General features: G+C 34.5%; 1 protein-coding gene across 17 annotated transcripts in view; it reads right to left on the bottom strand.

Annotated features, from left to right (window-relative positions):
• MYCBP2 (MYC binding protein 2) overlaps positions 1–24,885 on the bottom strand; it is a 212,074-nt gene that overhangs the window by 60,309 nt on the left and 126,880 nt on the right. For 11 of the 17 annotated variants that reach the window (XM_062566861.1, XM_062566863.1, XM_062566864.1 and 8 more), the window contains 8 exons: positions 24,378–24,433; positions 23,796–23,911; positions 19,212–19,309; positions 14,758–14,874; positions 13,835–13,975; positions 8,368–8,442; positions 6,018–6,242; positions 4,978–5,110 (listed from right to left, as the gene is read on the bottom strand). In XM_062566861.1, the coding sequence (XP_062422845.1) occupies positions 4,978–5,110; positions 6,018–6,242; positions 8,368–8,442; positions 13,835–13,975; positions 14,758–14,874; positions 19,212–19,309; positions 23,796–23,911; positions 24,378–24,433 (961 nt within the window). The remainder of the gene's footprint in view (positions 1–4,977; positions 5,111–6,017; positions 6,243–8,367; positions 8,443–13,834; positions 13,976–14,757; positions 14,875–19,211; positions 19,310–23,795; positions 23,912–24,377; positions 24,434–24,885) is intronic. The other 6 variants (XM_062566866.1, XM_062566872.1, XM_062566868.1 and 3 more) reach the window with 5 other exon arrangements.

Below are 24,885 nucleotides of genomic sequence, written 5' to 3'. Positions count from 1 at the left end.
GGTCAACTTGTTGTCCACCAGCACTCCCAGGTCCTTCTCTGCAGAGCTGCTCTCCAGAAGGTCAGCCCCCAGCCTGTCCTGGTGCCTAGGGTTATTTCTCCCTAGGTGCAGGACCCTGCACTTGCCCTAGTTGAACCTCAGGAGGTTCCTCTCCACCCAACTCTCCAGCCTGTCCAAGTCTCTCTGAATGGCGGTACAGCCTTCTGACGTATCAGCTACTCCTTCCAGCTTGGTATCATCAGCAAACTTGCTGGGGGTGCCGCTCTGTCCCCTCATCCAGGTCACTGATGAGTAAGTTGAACAGTATGGGACCCAGTACAGAGCCCTGGGGAATTCCACTAGCCACAGGCCTCCAACTAGACTCTGTGCCACTGATGACGACCCTCTGAGCTCTGCCTTTCAGCCAGTTCTGAATCCACCTCACTGCCCACTCATCTAACACACACTTCCTGAGCTTGCCTATAAAGATAGTATGGGAGATGGTGTCAAAAGCCTTGCTGAAGTCAAGGCAGACAACATCTGCTGCTCTCCCCTCATCTCCTCAGCCAGTCATTCCATCACAGATTGGCTAAGTACGATTTCCCCTTGGTGAATCCATGCTGGCTACTCCAGATCACCTTCTTTTCCTTCACATGCTTAGAGATGACATCCAGAATGAGCTGTTCCATCACCTTTCCAGGGATGGAGGTGAAGCTGACTGGGCAACAGCTTCCTGGGCCCTCTTTCTTCCCCTTTTTTAAGACTGGAGTGAAATCAGCTTTCTTCTAGTCCTCAGGCACCTCTCCAGTTCTCCATGACCTTTCAAAGATGATGGAGAGTGGCCTAGCAATAAATTCTTTGCTCTGTATTCTTTGGATAGCCATTATTAAATTCATTTGACAAAGCAGGTAGAGAAAAGAGAGCTTTTAGAGTGACAATAAAATCAGAGGCAATACATTTTTAATCATGGTTACTGCCTTAATTGTTCATGGGATATGAACAGATCTATTCACTATATATACTAAGTACCACAGTTTTGCTTTTGTATGATACTAAAGAAAAGCCAAACCCAAAACAGCCTGGGGTCTTTTCAAATACCAGTAACATCAGAGGCACTAACATAAATAAGAGACAGGGTCCACTTGAGTATAGAGGGTTTAGAAAGACATCACTGACTTAATGTGGTTAGGAGTATTATTCAAAGTGATGATGTGTAAAAAACAGTTCATGTGAAATCTCCCCAAATGCATGCTGAAAGTTCAGGCTGGTACAGGCAACTTTTTCCTCTTGCAAAGTAAGCAAAATGAACATGGATACAATTAGAGAAACACAACTTTTCTAAGTGCCATTTTAATAAAACTGCACTTCAGACCAAATCTGCACTTCAGAGTATGTACTTTGATATAATATACATACACAGAAATTAAAAGAGAAAGTTTTTACCACTGAGAAGGTTGGAAATTTGAATTCAGTTTAAAAAAAGAAAGGCTCCAAAATATTCTTCTTTTCTTTCTCCATGTATAAAATTACAAGAGAAAAATAAAATATATATATATTGATGATTAAAATATCACACATCAATATACCACTTCTTTTGACTTAGTTATATATGAGAACAACAGTCTAAGCAATTGGTAAATAAAGAACCTGCATATCTTGATAAATCTACTTTTTCCTTTAAGTTGATCTTATTTATCTCTGATACAGGAAAACTAAGACTAGAACTTAATGAAGGATGGTGTTAAGAGTGTTCACTAGAGAGCAAAAATAAAACATTTCACTTAAAACAAGTTTCCTACCTATCTTTTAACCAGTGACAGAAAAAAAATGTTGCTACTTTCTGAATTACAGGAAAATCTAGATCTTGCTGCAGTGTTCTCCCCAAAGTATCTGAATACCTGCCTACAGATTTGGGCACTTAGTATTTGCTTTGTCTCTGAAACAAACCTGAGAATCTTCTCATCATTGTATTAAATAATAAAATTATAAAAGTAATCTGAACAATAGTATAATTTGTGGATAAAAATATAGCCAGTTGCAGATCTAGTTGGAGCTCCTCCAAATGCTTGCTATTCCCTCCAGTAAAAGCATTGTAACCGATGACAGTGAGCATTCCTAATTCATTTCACGGTAAATGAAAGAGATTAGCTTAAATCATTTTCAGCTGTGGCTTAAGCTCATTAGTTTTGCTTGGAACTGAAATGGACTCAGAACGTAGAATAGGATGAAATATCTCAGTAATAGCAGTGATGACTCCTTAAACTGCTTAGTTAGATGCACAAGAGGCATCTGTCTTTATCTCAATTATAAAAACAAAGACCCCTCTAGACAAGAATAAAAACAGGCATAGTAATTTTCATGTGTGACTCCTAAAATAATATCCCAATACAATGGATTATAAAAATCCTGTTATAGTTTGGTCCTCAGAGTTTGGAGCTTGCATTTCTTTTCTTCTGCAAGAGCAAAGATATACTGAAATTGTTCTTCAATAACAGTGTGCAAGTACCAAGAATCTGAAGTTGAGCCTTCAAACAAGGGTCTGGTTTAAATTCTTCCAAATTTGGGAATTCTGCTGCAAAGAATGAGAAATCTGAAAAATCATTTTCTATAGAGAAAGGACAAATTACTATAGTTTGAAAAGACTACTTAGAAAAAAGTTAAATATTGCCAAGTGACATAAATGTAAGTTTTACCTATTCCTCAAAATGGATACTCATGAATGGTTAATTTTGCACAAATGCATGGACATATAATCTGACTATGAAAATATTTAGACTACAAATTAGGAAAAAGTTTATTAACTTCAGAGAAATGAAATTATACTAAAAAAGGGATAATCTCATTTTAGGACAGAAAAAAACATAAAATTAACAACTGTATTATCGGACATGCATGCTTTCAACAGTAAGATTCTGTTTTGATTAATAAATATGCAATTTCTGAACCTGCTATTATTAGGCAAAACTAAAAAATGGAAGCTCTAAAGACTTCAAAAAAATACTGTGCTAAGTGTTAAATAAATAGTTTTTGTTCACAATATATTTGTTCACAGTATATACATATAAAGCACCCTTGTTTTTTCTCTGTCTTCTCAGAAAGACCGTTTTATACCTAAAAGGCAAGTAACAACTCACAACAAGAGCTTAAATATTACCAAGGAATTCCTTTGCCTTAATCCTGTAACAAGATGATAATAATCAAAGCATCTGAAAGTAAAACAAATTTCAACACAAAATGCCCAAGTCAGAAACAGGGCAAAAAGTCTATTGTAATGAACAAGTAAGAGACAGAATCTAAGTATGACCTAAAAGCACAAGCAGAATATAACTGCTGAGGTGGAAGTTCTTCATGAAGATCGTTTTAGACAAATGAATGTGGTAGATAGGCTCCATAAACAGAGAGAGAGTATTAAAGACAGAAATTGTCCAAATTTATGCTGAAAATAGAGAAATACACGCTAAAGATAAAAAGAATAATAACAAACCCATCTCTTGCACTCTATGAAAAATGATCAATAGAAGAACCTTACAGGCATTCTAATAGAGAAATGTTTAACAAAACATTTAACGGCATGTTGAATGAAGACCTGTAGCAACTTTTACTAGACATTTGAAAGACAAGAGGGAGACACCGGACATCTGGAGAGCTGTGTCCAGTTTTGGGCTCCCTACCACAAGACAGGCATTGACATCCTGTAAGTGCGTCCAACAGGGGCTACCAAGATGGTTAGAGGACTGGAGCCCATAACGTCTTATAAACTTAGAGAACTGTGTTTGTTCAGGCTTAAGAAGAGAAAGCTAAAGGGAGATCTTTTTGCTCTCTTCAACTATCTATCTAATGAGAGTGTTTAGAAAAGATGAAACCAGACTCTTCTCAGAGGTTCACAGTGACAGGACAAGAGACAATAAACAAAGGTTAGAACATGGAAAAATGTGATTAGGTATTAGGAAAATTTTCACCATGAACATGGGTCAAACATTGGAATAGGTTGCCCAGAGAGGTTTGTAAAATCTCCATTCTTGGATATATTGAAAACTTGACTAGAAAAGGGCCTGCACAACCTCATCTATCTGGATCTGTGCTGGGGGGGACATTGGACTAGATGACCTCCAGAGGTTCCTTCCAAACTATTCTATGATTGACTGGCTAGTATAGATAACGACAGAGCACTCCTGGTCCCATCTTTTGAGGACATACAGGTAGCCTATGAACTTGCACAGGAGAACGTCCTTAACCTAGAAGGTCATGGACCATCTCTTAAGAAAATGACAGTAACAGTTTCAGGAAACATCAGAGTATTCACATGAAGCATTTAGGGTGAAAATAAGATATTTTAGATCAGCAACGATAGCCTGTTTGGAGGAAGATCAACAAGAAGGATGATTTAAAAAAACAAATTTAAAAAACTAAGTATTTTTAAATGTACTAAGATTTTTATTATATCAAAGTCTTGCCTAATCTGAATGTGAAATATCAGGCAGAAATTCTGCATCTTAACAGAATGCAATCATACTTTGTCAGCTCAAGTAATTAACTAATTTGGTGTTAATGTTAAAGACAGTGTTTAAAAACCTGTATTAGATTTTTAAATGAGATGCCATGTGGCAGAATTAACAAAATTAACACAGTCAGAAGTGACATGAATAATTGATTCTGTCCTGCTTTTCACAGAAACACAAAATAGACCAAGGAAAATAACAGAAGCAATATACAATTGCTTATCTGAAAACTATCTCTAAAGTTGAAAGAAAGAAGGACAAAATTATGATCCATAACTAATTTGAAAGAAAACGCTGGGAAATATTTAAAAAAACAGACATTTGAAGAATATATTTAAAAACAGCTTTGAAATTCAACTATGCAAAGGAACTCAAACGAGAAAGTAGGAATAACTGTTATACCTCGTTAAAATCCAGTTCCTTCCTTAGTCTTTCTTCCTGTCTAGTTTGTTTATAATTTTTTCTAAGTTATTAAAAAACAAAACAAAACAAAACTTGCCATCTTCGTGTCGGAGGTACTGGTTTCCACCTCTGTCTCTAGCTAATGACCATGCCTCGCCTTCATCACTTTCACAGAACTCTACCATGCTGTTCTTATCCATTTGCACCCAGGTACCTTCTGAATTAGTCACCTGATGCACACACACACACACACACAAGAACACAATTTAATAACTTTTCAGATAATTCAGTAGCATGATTCAGCAATGTTTCAGTATCTGAAAAATATGTAATCCTTGTATTACAAAGAAGACATTAATAAAAAAGTTTCTTAAATCAGACTGAGGTAGACTGAAAGACCAAAATCATTTATGGCACATTTACAATTAGAAGTACTTCAAAAATATTAGACCTGATTATGCTCAATAAAAGCAAAACAAAACCACCACGATTTTGCAACATCCAAACAAGCTTAAATACGAACTTGAATGAGACAGCCAACACGGTATGCGTTTTTTTTTCTTTTTTTGGCGGCTGCAACAAAAATGTTATAACACCTAGTTCTATACGAAATGTTTGTATGTGTACTAATTTTGTTCCTGACATTATTTAGGAAATAGCATGACACACTACATCCTTTAGCCCTTCTTAACTATAAAACAGTATGGCTGGACAGCTAGGAACAGTAACAATGGTTCAGCAACTGAACAGTTGAATCAATACAGAGAAACAGAATCATTTTTTAATTAGTTAGGCCCCAGAAAAAAAAATTCAATGAAACAAAATTCTTTCAAGGCATATGATAGTAAAACAGGAAACATTATTTGGTAAGGAATACTGACATATATAACAGAAAAATATAAACAAGCACATATAACTGCAGTACAACTTTAACATTATTCCAACAATGCACCCATATCTAAAAGGCAAAAGACAGAATTGCGTTAGTATTTATAATACAAATCAAGTTCAAAAGTTAGTATTTATCATGAAGGTTGGAAAAGCAAACCTGTATAGGGGCAGATTCTTTTGTTGAGTTTATTACTGTTATATACTGGTATCTATGAAGACATGAACTGAAGCTACAAGGATCCATACCTCGCCCACTGCCTTGACTTTGTTTCCCAGAACTAACATTCCAATTGGGATACCTCTAAGGTTAGGGCAGCTTCTTATGTTGTGACCTGATGGGCCAGTCTTCACTACCTTGTACACTCCAGGTCCACCTCGAAGGAATGGCATATCTTGTTCTTGCATCACTGCTTCCTGTGGGCAGTGTGAATTTAGGTCTTTGAAAAAATCATCAGAATTAGACCTAGATTCCTGAAAAATTAAAAAAGGCAAAACAAAACAGAAGAGAATGAAACTTATTTATAACACCATTGAACTCTTAGGGTAAGACATACTTATTTCAAGACTACAATAGCTAAATTCCAAAACTAAGAGGTACTATTTGCCAATTTTAGCATGCAATGATAAACAGATCAACTGACCTACTAGTGAACTGAGAATTAACTGAAAAGAATCAAATCACTTTTAAAACAACAGTGGTGAAAATGGAGACCATTTACACATACGCAGTACCTCCTATCTGCAGCTAGATATAAATTTACTCTTTCACTAAATCTTGCCTCATACTGACATCAGCATAGAAACTCAGTATTCTTGCTCTACTTGTGAAGTAATCTAGCAAAAAGTCTGAGGCTATGTAAAGGGATTTTATCTTTATTTTATCTTTCCAAATGATAATGCTTCTTTTTTGATTTCAGTTTTAGAATATGTTGCTAATATAAAGTCATGCCAAAGAGTAATAGCAACACCATAGATTATTAAATGCATGCATAAATAATACTGTGTGTTTATTATTTTCACCATGACAATAAAAACAGCCTGCAAGTTTATTTCACTTGATACCAAGTACCAATTAAAAAAAATATATCCAAATCTGAAATGACAGAACACTTTTGCATTTCCTATCATGAAAAATAGGAGTTACTAAAAAAAAGATAACTAGTGGTATAGATTTGCAGTCAGCTGTAAATTAATAAAATGTCTGTTGTATAGCAAAATATGAGGGAAAGGAGTACTGTTATGGACATTCAGATCAGAAAAAAGCAAATGAAAAGCAGGAGTGAGGTCTATTATGCTTATACTGCAAGTCATACGTGTTTTTAAAAGACAGCTGAAAGTTAAGAACCTGAGCAATATCCTACTGAGCAAGGCCAGTGGCTCACTTAGTCCAATATATTGTCTCTAACAACGCAAAGTAGATGCTGTTTAGAAATAGCATGCAAGTCATTATTAATGGTCTATCCCTTATACACCACCAGTATTTAAAATCACTTCATTATGGATGTTAGAGGGTAATTCCTCTATTTCTTTTAGTGTTTGGCCAAGAACCTGACTTCTATTTTGATATTTCCTGCACCCACAATCTCCTGCAACACCTTCCAGGAGTTCACTGCCTGCTGTGTAAAAAAGTACTTCCTCTCATCAGCTGTAAACCAATCTTCTAGTTACGTTATTTCCCTTTTAATTAACATGACTTCATTTGATCTCTTTAATTATCATATTTTCAGCTTTTTGGTATTGTAGTCAGTGCACTATGTGCAGCATACCAGAACAGACTTTCCAACAAGCCTCTACACAAAATGCATCTGTTCTACAAATAGGTAAATTTAGAGCAAGTTAATGCAAGCTGAGTTAAAGTGGTTTAAGGAGAAAAAAAAATTGTGTTCTAAAGGCAGCTCATGTACTTCTGAGATCTTGATATAGCAGCAAAGTAGTTCACTATTTTGAAGAAGATTCAGTGAAAACAACTGTTTCAGACTTCTAAACTGTGTAACACTGAGTATAATCTTCATTATGAAGTTTCTATAGAAACAACTCTGATACCAAAATCACTACAGGGTTGCAAAGAGATTTAGAAAAGCACTTACACAGAGAATATAAAATTCTTAATTGCATATAAGAACTTTTTACTGTAATTCTATAATTTTAAAATAGACTAAGAATGGGCTGAGTATTTATTAAATATTTGTGAGCTTACTTGCATGAATTTGTATGAATTTGTCATCTTATAAAATGTAGTAACTTAATATGTAGACTTGAAAAACAGAAAAAAAAATTACTAGTACACTTTGTGTCAAAAAGAGAGAATAAAAGTCTTTATTATGCTTTTAGGCCATCCTTCTGAATTTCTCATTTCATTTATTATAAAAAGGAGGGTGTTACTTGTGAAGTAATGAAAATTCAGTAATCTCCTTTAATATTTTTCTTTTTCATAAAGGAATAAATACAGATAGAGCATGCTATGAAAATTTGCCATTTTCCATAAAAAAATTTCAAAGTAAAACAGACTTTGAAGAATATTTAATGTAAAGTTGAATTATAAGGTACATTTTGAAAACAAGAGATATAATGTGACTGTTCCTGACATTTAACTCACCTTGGGGGGCAAAGCTTTGGAAGTCCATGAAAAAAAGTCCAAATCCCTGACTCCTTGGCTAGCATTAAAGACATTCTGAGCAATAAAGTTTAAAAAAGACAAATATCATCAAAGGAAAGGGAACAAAGAAACATGGGAGGAAGAAGCTAGAGATAGCACAAGCAGACTTTCTTCACAAGTAATTTTACTGGTAGAATGTTTTGCAAAAGGGAAAAGTTTGCTTTTTCTAATGGAGTCACCTGAGTTCATTGCACACCATGGCAAAACATCTATTAAACAAAAGCAGTTTAGTATGTCAAAAGTTCAAAATGAATGTAGTGTGTCATGCCATTTACTGAATTAAGAGACAGACATTTCTTATAAAGTTTGAGACTTTGTGGAAAACAAATCCCACACTTCTGTTATAATGAGCAATAACTGTTCCAGTATAAGCCACAATTTTTTAGCAAGACAGTCTGCTCTTTTGAAAGACAATTTCGATTATTATTGCAGGACAACTGCATATGGACTTTTAGTCACCAATTCAGTACTGAAAAGATGTAGAACTGCTAAGTTCAATATTGCTGAAAGCAACTCACTTGTACAAAATGATATCACTAGTTTGCATACCCAAATGGCACTCTTTATTAGAAGTAAAAATTTATAATAGAGTGCTGTAAGGAGAATGAGTCCTGAGATTGCACTGATTTTTATAAAATATACAATACATTTACTAGTTTATTATGAAGTATCATAAACCAAGTGGAGCTGCAAAAGAGAATTCATGAATTTTATAATCAATTGCCCATATAAGGAAATAAGCAAAGTTCTGTATACTTTTCTCTCCCACAGAACAGCTAGGACAGCATTTATTAGCCCAAGGTGAAAACTCCAAAAAAAGCTATCTATTCTCCATGAAGTACAGCTTTTGCTTCTATCCATTTCAAAGATATTTCCATTGTTCCTGTTAAATGTAAGAATTAGTAATACTACACAGATAGTAATATTAATGATCAGTATTTATAACAGAAAACCCTTGGCAATGCTATATTAAAACACACATAAAAATCTTATTTCCTTATCTCCACTTTGTCAAGGGAACCAAGTGAAATTCCTGTACAACACCCACATTAAAAATTTAACAGAAGTTAAAGAAAAGGAAATGAATTACTTTAACCAGAAATTGAGAACCTTGGCATGCTTTTTCTGTATTCCTTGAAAAAACATTCACATATATTAAAAACAAGCAACTCCATCTCAGGATAAAAGCAAATAATCTAGCTATACATTGTTTGCAAAATTTTGGCTTACATCAAGCAAATAATTTCCAATTTTGACAAGAACAGAGAAACTGTCAATCACCATAATTTCTTTAGAACACAGTATATCTATCTGGAATCAAAAGAGGTACTAATATACAAGTAAGATATCTGGAGTTTTTTTCTTTTGTTTTTGAGGGGTATGGTATTTTTTTAAATATGAAGATAGCAAAGTAAAGGTGTATCAATTTGATATAAAACTGTGATGACTATAAAAAGCCTGCATTTGCCAACCAGAAATAACCATTTTATAGGTTATTTCAACTTTTAAAACTCCCTGTCTTCCTGGTGTGACATATACAAGTTTAGAGGATAACACCAAACATGCATTTATTCAGAATTAGACAATTAGAAACCACCACATCCAAGCGTCTATATTTAGTCTTTATGCTACCATCAGTAGATTTAGATTTTTTTTTTAATTTTAGTCTTCTCTTCCAAAAATTAAAATAATCTCTGGAATTCCTAATTTCATAGACTCTTCCAAGTCTAAGTTTCAGAAATCATAGAATTGAACATAAATCGTCATCAAAAATTAGTAGTAAATAAATGAGTATTTAAAATCTCAATATTATTTTATTAATACAGTAAGGCTTATCTTAATCATCTTTACATCTTGCCCAACAGTTATTTACTCTCCAGTTGTTCCCTATCAAGCCTAAATTGACTGTGGAAGTCTACTGTAGCTGTGCCTCAATGTTTCCACGTAACATCTACAACTCATAGTCTCATTATCATATCGCCTACAATGGATAATATTCCTAATTTTAGATCAATGACTACACAGTAATTCCTCATTAAAGGACAAGAATAACAAAAGAAGCAGATATGCCAATACAGCTTTTGTTACAAAATAAATGACCACAGCTAAAATAAATAGTCTGGCAATTACAATGGATCTCTGCTTTTCCGTGGTCCTTTAAATACAATAACTTTGATCAAAATATACAGAAACAGTGCATTTCAGAGATCTACTAGATACTGCATTACGATAAAGTGCTTTGTTAGTATCTATAAATAAAGTGCAAACACAACATATACACTACACAGGACTAGAGCCTGAAATTAGCACTTCTGAAAATCTTTTTTCTTTGTTCACTGCTAACTTAACGTAATAATGAAATAGATCATTTAAAGCTTTTTCTAGAAAATATATGTTAAATCGATTTTATAAAATGTACTGAGAGATTTTATTTACTGAAAGGATGATGACAAAAAGCTTATGCATCTAAATGCAATGAAAAGTAGCATTTGCTAGGTCTGTACACTCATGATAACTAAAAATGGAGTCAAATAAAAATAACTGCAAAAGTAACTGAAGGTGATGTTAATTTGAACATGGAATACCGGAACTAATTCAGTCATTTCATTTTCGATATGTACTTTCAATCATGTATGAGACCTATCCAGTACATCCTCCTCTTCCGGAGTCAACACTGGTAGGACAGCTTTGGATTCAAAAAATCTTGTATATTAACAGAATTTTTACTACATTCTGCTCAAAATGTCATTCAGTTATCCAAATCAACATAAAAGGATGCACAGATATAGATAATTTCAGTTTGTTCCACTGAACCTCTAGCATTTATTACTGAATTGAAAATCCTTTGCCATATGGGTCATTCACCTCTAGAGGACTGCATTTATCAAAATGGACAATTTAAAATACAGTTCTTTTCTTGGACAGTTTAGAGGGATAGAAGATACATGTTTTTCAATATTCTCAGCTCAGTAATTACCTTAAGAGATTTTATTTTAAAACCTTCTACCAAGAAAATGATATCATTTCATGTGATCTGGTTTCAGCATGAAAAACAAATGTTAAACTGCGTTACAAAAATCAGGAGCTTACAAAAGAGTTCACCGAATTTCATTAAGTTGTGTGGTGCATTATGGTGTAACAGCATGCCGTAAAGACAAGGGCTTCAAACATAAACCAGTGAACCTTTACTTGTATTTTGTGGTCTTTAAGAAAGGAAGAAAATGTTAGAGACTATTCTTTCCCTTTTCCTTTCTATGTCCTTTCAAAAAATTTGGAAAGATGAGATGCACAGAAACCTCCCATCTGAAACTTATTTCTAATTATGTAACTATAATGATCAAAATACGGCTGGTATTACACACGTTACAATTGCTTTCATATAACTTTTGCAGTGCTAGCCCTGGCTGCTCACTGATCTGATGCTAAGAAGGTATGCGAATTTTACTTTCTGCCATTAAGAATGTAATGTAACTGGGTAGTTAAAGGAAAACCAGCAATACCTCTCAGCTCTTAACAGCTCAAAATGTATCAAAATTAGCTCACAATACATTTTAAGAAGAAGCCAAAGATGGTAATAGTTTGTATGAACTGTCAAAAGCAGTCATACAGTGAAATGCATGAAAAAGATGCATACTATAAATTTATGCAAAAATGATAATGCATGGTACATGACATTCTTATTCAAATGAAATCTCTCACATTGTTGAGACCAAATGTTCATTTTCTTTTTCTTATATGAACTATCTCTTTCAAGCTATTCTTAGAGAGCACAGAATATGTTCTTCTCTGGAAAAAAGTTTTTACTGGAGCTATTTGAAAAATACTATGCAGTAAATTCTTGCTAACTACTGTTCCAGGGATATAAAATACCTCATAAGCCCCCAGAGTTTGCCTTCAGCAAGTAAAAAAAGTACCAGGAATAGGAAAAAAAAAAAAACCTCACCAAATATAATACCCATCCATTCTTAGATTATTTACCCAAGTTTAAATATTTAGTCATGGGTGAATTCACTTTTATCATGGATGAATGGGTAAAATTTAACTGCTGCATACAAACATCAGTGTTTCACAGACGTATACTATAGCTATTTTCTAATGAGTACTGATTTCTAAGGCCAAAAATATAAGTAAGATTTTAAGCAAAGCTTACTGTTTTTCTGTGTTTTCATATATTCTAAAATAATCTAGATAAATAAGCCTGTCACTATAGCAACGGAGGGACTGATGGCTGAGGATAGAAATAGTTTGCTTCCCAAATGCAATATTAAAGTAATTCTCCAAAATAAAGATTTTTTTAAAAGAAATCTCCAAATAGAATTCTGTCAACAAATTATTTCTGGAAAAGAAAGTGAATAGCAAGATCTGGTGACTTCATATAACTTGATTTATCTCAGAATACCGGGCTGCAGCCACAGGTCATATATGAATTGCCAGATTTGCTATTGGCAAGCAGCTCCATTTCACTGGAACTGAGACTATCTCAGTTCTACTTTAGTGAAATATAAACAGGGCGAAATAGGTGTTCTAATTGGCCAAATATTTGTTAGTTGTCTTTAACTGCATGCTGTAACTCATACCAATCAGAGGAAAAGCCGAGTCTAAACACTTGTAGCAGCAACTAATCTGGTGCTCACATTCTGCCCTGTAGAAATTGAGTTTCTCCCCTCTCTGGGGGAATGTACAAAGACAGAGGAGCCAGAAGGGCTTGTACTTCCATAACAGTTTTTAAGAAACAATGATTTGGCTAATGTACTTTCCCCCCCTCCCTTTGCCATACCTTGTCACCAGGAAATGTGTAATCTTTGAGCTGTAGCAATGGTGATCACCATTAAAGTTATCCAAATACTATGCTTACTCGTATTATAAATTCAATATTGTTACCCAGTCTTGATGCTTTAGGATTCTTTGATTAAGTAGTAAATTGATAACTCAAGAATTCAAATGTAAAACTCATGAAAGATATCTATGAAAAAACAATAGATCTGAAGGATTTTTTTCAAGTTTTTAAAAAACTGCATCAGTTACATGGATTAACTTCTGGCAGTAAGCCTCTTCCAAAATCACTACATCAATGGGCTGTTACATGAACAATGAGATCTTGCATCAGAAACAACTGGTTCAGACCATAATTGAATATAATTACACTTTAATACGCTATTATACTGTTCCTTACATTTTTGCTTCTCTTCTAGAAAAGAAGTCTTCAACATAAAAAGTCTTGTAGCTTTCTACACTCCACCCTCATTACACAATAGCCCTCAAAAAGGCAAACAAATATACAAGACTGTATTTAGTGAATAAAAGACTTTTTACTCCAGAACTAATCATTTACAGCCTTAATTAAAGAAAGGCTTATAATGAGGACAGAGTGTACTTTGTATATTTTTCAAAGGCACCTTTTACTTACGTCAACAGGTACCAGAAGGCTCTTGCCAAGATGCTGGTTAAAAGAGAGACACCAGGCTTCAGTGTAACCATTCATGTTAGGAACATACTTCTTTATTGTCTCATCATTCAGCCTCAGCCAAACACCATCATCATTGTGGATCTATGGGAAACAAGCAACAAAAACGAGCCATGCCCTCCTGTAACTGTTTGTGGCTAGTAAGGATTAACAGCCTTTACACAAGCAGACAGTAGTAGCAAGGGAGAAATGCTCTTAACTGTAGTGCAGGATGTAAGAAGAGGTAAAGAGGAATATTGACAAAATTGGAGTATCAGAGCGATCAGAGGCATATGCTTTTAGCAGACTAGGAATGAAATTAAATTTAAGTCAGATCATGCAATAACAGGATTTGCTTTGAGAGAAAAGAGCAAAGAAATAAGCTAAGCCTTCATAAGCTTACTGTCCCCACTCTTGATTTTTCCACTTCTGCTTTTGTTTAGTATACTGCAAAAATATCCCTTGCATATGAAGTTATACTGTAAGAAAAATACATGCACAATAGTCTAACATAATAGCGAGCTTTCAGAAGTGTAAGTGAAAGGTACAATGTAAATGATACCTACACTTTCAAATTTTTGTTGAAATAGTAAATCATGAAGAACTAAGCCCTTAGAGATAATAAAATGAACTTAGAGATTAATATGAACTAAGAATTTTGTTTCCTCATGTCACAATCTCAAAAGTTTGTTGCACACATTTTAAAATAAATAAGGAAATGACAACTTAAAAAATGAAGTTGGTAAATATTTAGAATTTTGCAATTTATAGCTAATATGTTCTTAAATTATATATGTCAAAAGCTAAGCATGAGAAAATCAAGTAATTATTTGCATGAATTAACTTTACACCTTAGACCTATTTTCAGTAGAAATTTCATTAATTACCTCGTCAATGAAAGTGATGGATCCATTGACTTTCACTATGCCTATTTGCTCACTTTGAAGGGAAGGGTGGCTACGGATACGAAGCCCTGCACTGTCCTTGGCCACAAATTTGCGAACCTAAGAGAAGCAAAGGAAGACAGTAAGGAAGAAAAATTGGAACAGAGTTCTCAAAGCGTAAAAAGGAACAGATTTAACAGATTCTGAAATGCTACAGTGATGAAATGGCAGTCTTAAGAGTTACAGTTTGTTGCTGGTTTCCCATAGCTGTTGTGTGCAATTTTATTTTTTATTATAGCCAATACAATCATAATGTTCAATAAAAATCCTACAAGTAGAAGTAGATTGACCCAAGCTCTGAAAAATCTGTTATACAATATTTAGTACAAAGTTCTGATTCTTTTAACTGCTCAGCTCCATTTTATTAATTTCTGTAACTTTCAGAGTTCAAGGCTTACTTTTTTCCAATTTAACATCTCCAGTAACCCATCAACCCAAGATTACTGTTTCCCAGATGGTGCTACCAAATTACTCTGTTTAGTCAGCTTTTTAGTCAAAATTTGGATATTTTCCTTAGTTAAAACATTTTAAGTAGCAATTTAAAAATAGTAAGAGACCAGATCTTTCCACTTCTTTATTTTATTTATAAGATAGCTATCTCAATTATTTCTCCCTTTTCCATAGGAAGGTTAGATCAGACATTCCTTGTGGCTAGTCTGATGTACTACAATACCTAAAATCTCGAGGTTGTTTTTTCACCATCATTTCTTTGCCATTCAAACAAATTATCGGGCACCTGACCCATCAAAGACCAAAAGTAAAACCAGAAATTGAATTTCCAAAACCAAAAAGATGGCTTAAGAGATTCATATATTCTGTGTGTGTTGTACAAAACTTTTTTTTGGAAGGCTATTTCCACATGTAAAACTGAAAAGGGTATCAACTAATAACATAAAAATAATCTTTTACTCAACCTATAGCACTAAATGATAAGGAAAGAATCAACTCAGGAAAAGGTAATGAAATCTAAAGATGAAGTGCATTAATTCATTTTTTTAAAGAAACTGTATTTATCTTAAAGGCTAGAGTTTTTTTAAAAAAGACAATTTTCACTGGAAAATGGCTTAACTGAAAAAAAAATTGATAAAAGGTAAGAAGCATATAAATACTAGAATTTTCAAATTTAATTCTACTCCCAAATGTGTGAAGTTTTGTTTAGCAGCAATCCTGTTACTCCAAGAATTTAGATTTCTTTCAACAGGCAAAACTAACTGCTATGTCCAAGAACTTCCAAGGTTTTTGTAAACATACAATGCTGAATCACTGCTGACAGCAATCCCAACATAAACAAGCTTATAAACAAAGCCATGCAAATTAGGGGGTGCTGCATTATTATCCCAAAATTTTGGGCTCCAGGAATCATGATGGGTTAGTTAGAGCTTCAATTAAAAACCTGAATTAAGAGAAAGGAGAATTCACACATCAGATTTAGGAATATATAAAGGCCTGGAAAGAGTGTTTTCCCTCCTTGTAGCAACTAATTATTTAATAGTAAACCTTAAACTGTAAATATAGATTGTTTAGGGATCACATTGACTAACAGACTGTCTAAGGGAATACTAGAAAACACAGATAAAGAATTCTCCTTTGCCTGTAATTATGTCACTCTTTTTGATATAGACTCTCTTTGTTTTAAACATTTCCCTATGGCACAGTGGTTGAATAACTCTCTAACAACTTGCCAGTCACTTCTTCCATGGAGCAAACAAAACTGGGCTTAGCCTGAAAGAAGTGACTAATGCAGACAGGCAGAGCAATGAACATACGTATACACACATACATACCTATACACATGTATGTCTGTGTGTATATATATAAATATATACATTATATACATATACATACATGCATATGTATGTGTATGTATTTTTACATATATATACATACACATATAAACAGTGCATAGTGCTTTGCAAGAGCTCTGTTACTGTGCTGTCCTATTTGGTGAATGTCAAAACAGGTACATCTTGCAGCACGAAAAGGTGTGTTGTACAGGATACCTTAACAAGTGCATTACCTTCCTAGGAAGGGAGGTAAAAAAACCATATCCTGCCCAGAGCTTTTCTGTTTTTTGCAGTTGACACTAGCTTCTTGTCCAATCACGCAGACAGAAGAAACCATCAAAATCTGTTAGTATACAATCACATGGGTACGTGCCTTGCCCATTCCATTTCAGCTAAAGTAGGGCTGCTTTCTTGTAGTTGTTCCAAATACCCTAACTTACATTACATAACTTGAGAGAGAATGTTTCCCTGAATAGGATTTGGCAGGTATTTACTACAAACTTAGTTTATCTGAATTTCACAGACAGTAAGGGAATAGCAGTTCTTACTACTCATATGCTCCAGGCTGGAAACAGGTAACTATAGTAAACTGCTTTATCAATTTTGACAGTCAGATTTTCATCTCATTTCAAATAAGGGAGAATAAAGACAATCATGATATATCAGACACTTTCAACTTGAGATTAAAACAAGTTTGACCTCAAAACTGGAATGCTCCACAGGTTCAATAAAAATATTCTGAGTTGAGAACAGATCACCACTGAGAATGTACTCTTAGTGTCCTTTGGCTATAACTACCTGAAATTTAAGGCTGGAAAGAAGAGGAAGAAGCTTCCGGAGCTTCACTAGCCCATTCCTCTCAATTAAACAGGATTTGGTATATTGGACCACCTTTGACTGATACGTGTGTAATTTGCATTCTTGGCTTCAGAAGCATGGAGCAGAATAATTACCTTCCTGTATTATTTTTAATACTGTTCATACACACAGAATTATTCAAACCTGTTTATGAGATTTATTATGACATAGAACAAAGATAACTAATTAAATTCTTTACCACAAAAATCTAGTGTATTATTGCAATACCAATAAATCCTCATCATGGATGAAGGCTCTACAGACACTAGGTATACAGGACAGAAAGATGGCTCTTCTTTTAAAGAGCCTACAACTGAAAACAAAAAACCAAGACACACAAGCAGAAAGACACAGGGAGATGATTAAACACTAGCTAATATCTCAGAATATCAATGATCTAACTTTGGTCAAGTATTCATAACTGTCACAGTGAGTATGATGAGACTAAGTGTAGCTATCATAAATGAGCCAGGCACCTAGATTCCCCTCTCAGTAACTGAAAACATAAAAGGTACTTCCAGCCAGCAATTTATCTCACCCTGGAGCAGATGTCTCTTTCACTTCAATGACTGCGAATGACACATATGATGATGAGCTTAGATGAGATATCATTAATTTATGTGAGATGAATCTCATCCAACAGGAATGGGAAGTTTTAATTAGGTTAATAGCGTAACCAGGAAGTCATGAAGAGCTAACCTAATCACAAGAGAAAGGAGAAAGCCTAAAAATGATTTTTTTTTTTTTAAAAAAAAAAAAAAGCAGTAAGGAGTCAAAAGCTGCTTGGAAGCTCAAGGTAAATTTATTTATTTTTTCTTCCGTGGTAAGGGAGGCAAGATCTTTCATGGATACAGGCAGGTGAACATTGTTAGCGGCAGAAGCAGACACTCGATCAATTTATGGACTGGGGAGCTGTATAATAAAGTTATTGTCTCTAGATTATCCAGAACGTTGGTAAAGAAATAGATCAAGGTACGCTGTATAGGTAATACGTTGGCAAATATTTTATCCTTTTTGAACATTTTGTAACATGTATACTTTATAATGTTCTGCTTAGATATTAGAGGGAAATAGTCCACCTTTGTTCTAATAAGTCAGAGAGGATAATCTTGTGGTATTTCAGAATTCCACATCTTCTAATACAAGTTAATTCCATGAAAAAAAGATGCAACACCTTGCTGGATATCACTTCCTTAGCATCTCAGGGAAAGTAGGGATTGTTCTCCTATCTGAGCATTTTCTTTAAAGCATTGCCACCCTTCAGCTTTCTTCCCTAATTTGTTCTTTGGGACAAATGGAGAAGTCAAAAACTACAGACAGGACTTGCTGAAATTAAGTAGGTAATTCTAAGATAGATGTTACTAAAGTCATACAGTGTTTTATACTCACTGAAAAAAAAGAGCCTTATCAGAGGACAAACAAGATCTTTACAAAGCTATTTTCCCTTTTCATACTATAGTACAATACCAAATAAAAAGAACTAAGAATTGTGCATAATGCAGTCTGTATTCTTCAGAGTGGCTGCACAATGCTTGTGTGACAAACCAAGAGAAAGGTGGTTTCTGCACGATTTCTCAGTTTTATTAATGAACAAACAGAAAGACTACCTTTCATTTTATATGTATTCAGTATATTAAAGTGATTTACTTATACACTTGATTCTGCACCACTAAAACATGATAAAGCATGTACTAAACAACAACAAAACCCCACCCAAAGACTACTAAAATATGTATGTGTTTTAATTCTCCAAACCTTGTTTGGCTGAGGTTCTGCTTTTGGTTTAATAAGCTGGGTTCCAGGTGGTATCATTCCCTTTGGAGGATCTTTTACTTTTACTTCTAGACCAGCATCTATAAGCAAACAAAGATCAAGAAAAATCATTGTAAGGGGATATGTTAGTCAAATGATGACTATAGTTGATCTGTACTATAACTCAGAGCACACAAAATAACCATTCACTGATCTGTCTCACATAAGCAACATGTGCATGTACTTAATTATGCAAAGTATTACTTTCCCAATATTTGAACCTTCATATGAGAATATCTACAGATACATCATTTAATGTTCCTCCTAAATATCTGTCACACATTATGCACACAAGCATTATTAATCAGGTAATCTTCCATCCTAATGGTATCTGCATGGGTAACATTTCAAGGAACTGTGAGCAGTGAAAAGTTAAATGTTTAAGGTGGGCAAGTCAAAGCTTCTGGTCAGATGATAGCTAATACATGATTGTCCTGCTGCAGATGCTAATCACAACAATGTAGTAAATGGGTAAGAGCCTTAGAAGCACAGTAATACAACAAGAAAAGGCCTATAACATAAAGAGATAGCATCTTACCAACAGTATTATAAAAGCAGAATGGGCTGGAAAATATCCCAAGACATAGTAAAAAAATCTCTAATCATAAAGAAAAATCTATGTAGAGAAACAATTCAAAGTTAAGTAACGGATGTAACCTTGGGTAATTTTAAGAGAAATTATTTCAGCAGTCACAATTAAAGCCGAACTGTAGTACCTGGTGACCTTAGTAAGTCTACTTGTTTCATTTTGAAGGGTGATCCTTTGAAGAGCAGCAACTTGAAAAGAAGATGCCAGACCTAGCAATAAAACTGTTGGTTTCAGTAATGTTCTTCTAAACAAATGTGTGAGAAGGAATACAGGAGTGGTACTAAGAAGGTAAAAGGTTTGAAACAGAGGGGAAAATCAGTACTGTCAGTACTTCAGTTAAGCATGAGTATTCAAAGGCTTGAGAGGTGATAGCGATAAGATATTAAGACTGAACCAGAACAGGAGTAAGACTGAAGCAATATGGTATAAATAAGTATTAGAGGATACTCACATTTGTCTAATAACCAAGCTTAACAGCAGTGTTCTAGTATTTCTAAAAGTTGACCCTATGCAATGCATGTTCTTAAGTAAAAAAACCACCTTCCCTTTAAAGGAAAGATAGAAAGAGAAAAAGATGGCAAACTCTATGTAGAAATGTAACAACTGCTGATTTAAACTGAAGTGTATATTTGTTTATTTATATAGTGAAGACAGGGAACCAGCTGACAAAGAACCAGAGAGAACATGACTGAGTACACTGGAAGCCTCTATGAAGCGAAATGTTTCAGCTTGGGAAACAAAGATAATGATTAAAACAATCTTTTATTAATTTTATCTTCTATAAGTAACACAGAAAATTGATTATCCCATTTCTATCTCGTAGATATTGAACCATGAATCTTACATGTATCTGTGTTTGCACGTATTTGAGAATCACTATGTATTTACAAAAGGCGTTGCACAGCACTGAGAGATGAATTGCTGACAAACTCACATAGAACTTCCTATGAGATCTGGGCCTAACCACGAGAGGCCTTCAATACCTTTGCTACCCTATTCACCATATTACCTGTAGGACTAACAGGAAATTTGACTGATTTGATAAAACAGTCAAAAAATGAATGAACAAATAAACAACCCCCAAGGTTATAATCAATCAAATACCATCCAATCATGAGTCTACTGTACATTTAAAAAGAAAAGGTCATTCTTGGAATTGTACCCTCAAGGCTGCAGAACTGCTAGACAAGAAAATGCACTCAATTGAAATGTTGTTTACACTAATTGTATTAAGCATAGTCTAACTTTATGTGCTTACAGCCTGCTGACTGTAACATCTGCTCCAGAACACCTGTGAGGCAAGAGCAGATGTTGCTAAGTACTGCACTCACATACTGTTCGATATATTGCAGTATAGTCATCATATTAACCGTGTGGATCTCATTATAGCGGGTCAACACAGTCTGAGGGGTACAAAATCATAGAATGAAGCCCACCCAAAAGCACTATGCAGATAGAAAGGTCTCATAACAATGTTAAGACTGAAAAGTGCAACCCTCAACTCTAGATCTGAAATATTGCTTAATACATTACATCAGGTAAATGAATTAACAAATCAGACTATAAATTCCATATGCGAGGTATTAATCCATAAAATTGATGCCTGAAGTATTGCTACTGAATTGATCCTTCTTGCATCTGAAACTGAACTAACAATCCAATCATAACAGTAAGTTAAAGCCTGAGTAATATCCACAATTTGTTAACCAAATGACTCTACATCATTACAATAATAATATCTAAATAGTCTAGATGCAGAAGCATGGGGTGGAATATCACAGGAAAAAAATGCTTAAATTGTGAATACTAGGTGATAACAGATAATTTGGTGTGGGTGGATGCAGGCACATGTGTCTATGCCCATGGATGAATGTCTGAAATCAGACTTTTGAACACCCAAGTCCACTGCTAACTGCAACTGATATGAGCTGGTTATGTATTTTGGTACCTCATTAACTAAAGTGGCATGTCCTGAATCTTCCAACTAGGAGACTAATCACTGTCGTGCTTCTGCATAGAGCAATTTAGACTGGGAAAACTGAGGGCCTGGCATTCCAGAAAAGAAATAGGCCAAAAAGAAGGATTATTGAAAAGGAATGTCTCAGAAAGAAGAGGAGGGTATGGAAAGAAGAGGGTGAAGATCCTGACTGGAGGCAGGATCCTGGAAGTGGGGGAAGCTTCTGGGGATCAGAAAGATGTGAAGAGACAAATGCCAGGGGATGCCCAGTACCCTCTGAGACAGCTAACTGCAAGCAATTGCACATGACATGCAATGCAAACTGACATGACTGTCTGACCTTTCCGGGCCAGCATCAATCTGCCTCCTGAGATGGGAGGGAGGAAGTGAACCTGTGAAATAACCAAGTAGGATAAAAGCTCTAATCATGTTGCTTTTTAAATAAACCCCAGTATCTACATCCACTATGGGCTGTCATTTCTTCTGTCTTGACCCTGACAGTACTGACCTAGCTGCTACGTCAGCTCTGAAGCCTAAGGTTTTGCTTTCTATTCAACTTTAAGATAAAGTCCCCAGTGAGGAAATCTCAACCCCCCCAAAGTTTGGCATTTGTAGGCTAGGTCTAAAACAAGTGATAGCCTTTTAGGCCATTCAGAGGTCCTGGTACATCATCTTACAGTGCCCTATATACCAATTTCAAAGGGCAACTGAATTCCTTCCAGCACTTGAAAGATCTACTATCAGTCCATTTTATAATATGAAACATGGCAGAGGTATTGTCTATGCATATCTAGACAGGGCTGTTTATAATTACTATTGTAGGTAGAGGAGGAGAATGAGAGTGTACATTTGTAGACATACTTAGGAAAAAAACTGTGTTAAGTATGTACACAAGCTATCTATTAGGCTCACAAACAAATAAAGAAAAGGTTTCTAGAGGTCTCGGTCTAAGCCTGCTGTAAGGAATATTGAAAAGTAGAAACTGCATTGTGATTTAAGAAATCTCCTGACACTTCTAATATATATAAATACATAAGTGTGTGTGTGTATTTACCCAGTATTTATGAATAAGTGATATGAGATCACAGAAGAGAAACAGAATAATTTGGGTTGAAAGTGACCTGTAGCGGTCCAAACCTCATCTATGTGGCTCTCCCTCCTCCACTCAAAGTGGGACCAACTTGGGTCAGGTTTGTTTTGTGTTCACCTCTGTCTGATTAGCAGTCTCAAAAGATTGTAACAGTTAAATTCTTTGTTTTTAATATGCACAAAGCTTCCATAAAATAGGTTTATTTTTTGTAACATTACAGGTAATATGAAACATATTCTGAGGCTTCTTTCGCTTTTTGATTTCAGATGCTGAATTTTTACATACAATTCCACATACAGGCCTTTTTGAACAGGTATTCATCCTAACTCATATAAACTATCCCACACTACAGTCTCAAAGATCAGCAAGCCAGCCAAAAGATTTTCAGCAAGGAATAAAGCTAAAGCATTTAAAATTGTTACAAATATTTGAGAGTCTCAATTAAGACCACATTTTCTCAATTTTCCACAGGAGAAATTACACTACTCCTGTTTGGTCAGAAACAATTTCCCCTTTTCTTAGGCTCATCAGTTTTTTTTCCCTTCAGCTATACATCCCAGTCAGTCTCAGCTGAAACAGGAGATTTTTCTTACAGTCCTAAACGTCTCAAAGCAACATAAAGAGTAGGAAATAAGATACTCTACTATTCTTGTAGTCTAACCACATTATATATAAATGTTTTCCAAATACAACTTTATTTCAGTAAGAGAGTAATTGTGATTTTTTTTCTTTTAAGAAAGAAGAAGGAATTAAGACTTTTGGGCCAAAATGTGAGTGCTAGGTTTTGTTACAAACTTTAATAATAAACATTATGAGCACTAAGAAACCTATGCATACCCTGGCACACAATGTAATAATAGTTTCTGCTTAAGTATAGTTAAAATTGAGTACCTATTTCGATGCCATCTATAGTAACATGAATGGTATACAGTCCAACTGCTCCTGGAGTCCAGTTTGCACAGTATGTACCATCGTTATTGACTCTGATCAACATGTTTTCACTGGGTCTAGGCATAAACAAAACAGAATTGAAATCATTAAGTAATTATTGGCTTCTTGAAAATCATCTGTAACACTTAACTTAGAAGCTATTCTGTTGTTTTCTTCCAGAAAAATCTAAATACCATTTGTCTCCTCCTGTACAATTATTTCCAAATTATTTCCTATGAAGATACAACCTTCTATGTCACACATATTTATAGCACATGATGAAAGATCACATTCAGAAACTGGATAATAGAAATAAGCAATAAACATTAGAAAAATTAAGAATGCAAGATTTTAAAAAGAATCTCTAAATCTAAGGAAACAAAACAATATATAAATTAGACCATTTTCAGTAGTGAAAATACATTACAGATTTTTACTTAGCCAAGATTTCTCTGCAATCGAGGCTTGTGGCTCCAGGCATAAGCAGAATTGACGGGATATTTTAATTTTAGTCTCTTTTATAGGGTAGTTTTTAATGTTTACCTCTTTGGGGTTGGTGAAGCAAAGCGTAGTTCTTCAAAAGAATAATTTTCATATGCCTATAAATAGATGAAATAAAAAACATTGTATCAACAGTTATCAATTACAACACTGTCGTGAATAAAAATAAAAGTGGAGTATTTTCTCAAAACACAGAAGTCTAACTTTACATTTACCAGAAGCATTGCATAGGGAACCAGAAAGCATTTCAAAATACAAAAAGAGAAACAAACACACATATAGACAGACTTTAATGAAAAAATACCTTCACTTATTCTTTAAATTATTTAGGTACGAGATATATATATATATATATATATAATGTATATATATGAGAAAGATATATATTGCTTATATGATGAAATCAAACATTTCAGTGTCTGACTACTCGCATTGCAACTTTTCTCCTTCATATCTAAATGGAATTTCTCTTTTCACAAATTGTGTCCACTGCCACATATCCTTTCTCCTGTGCACCTCAAAGAAGAGTGTGACACTGTCTTCTTGGAGA

The sequence above is a fragment of the Rhea pennata genome, chromosome 1, assembly GCF_028389875.1.
Source record: "Rhea pennata isolate bPtePen1 chromosome 1, bPtePen1.pri, whole genome shotgun sequence".
NCBI classification, from domain to species: domain Eukaryota; kingdom Metazoa; phylum Chordata; class Aves; order Rheiformes; family Rheidae; genus Rhea; species Rhea pennata.
Note: the sequence above shows the minus strand (reverse complement) of the source record. Positions and strands in the feature narration are given on the sequence as shown.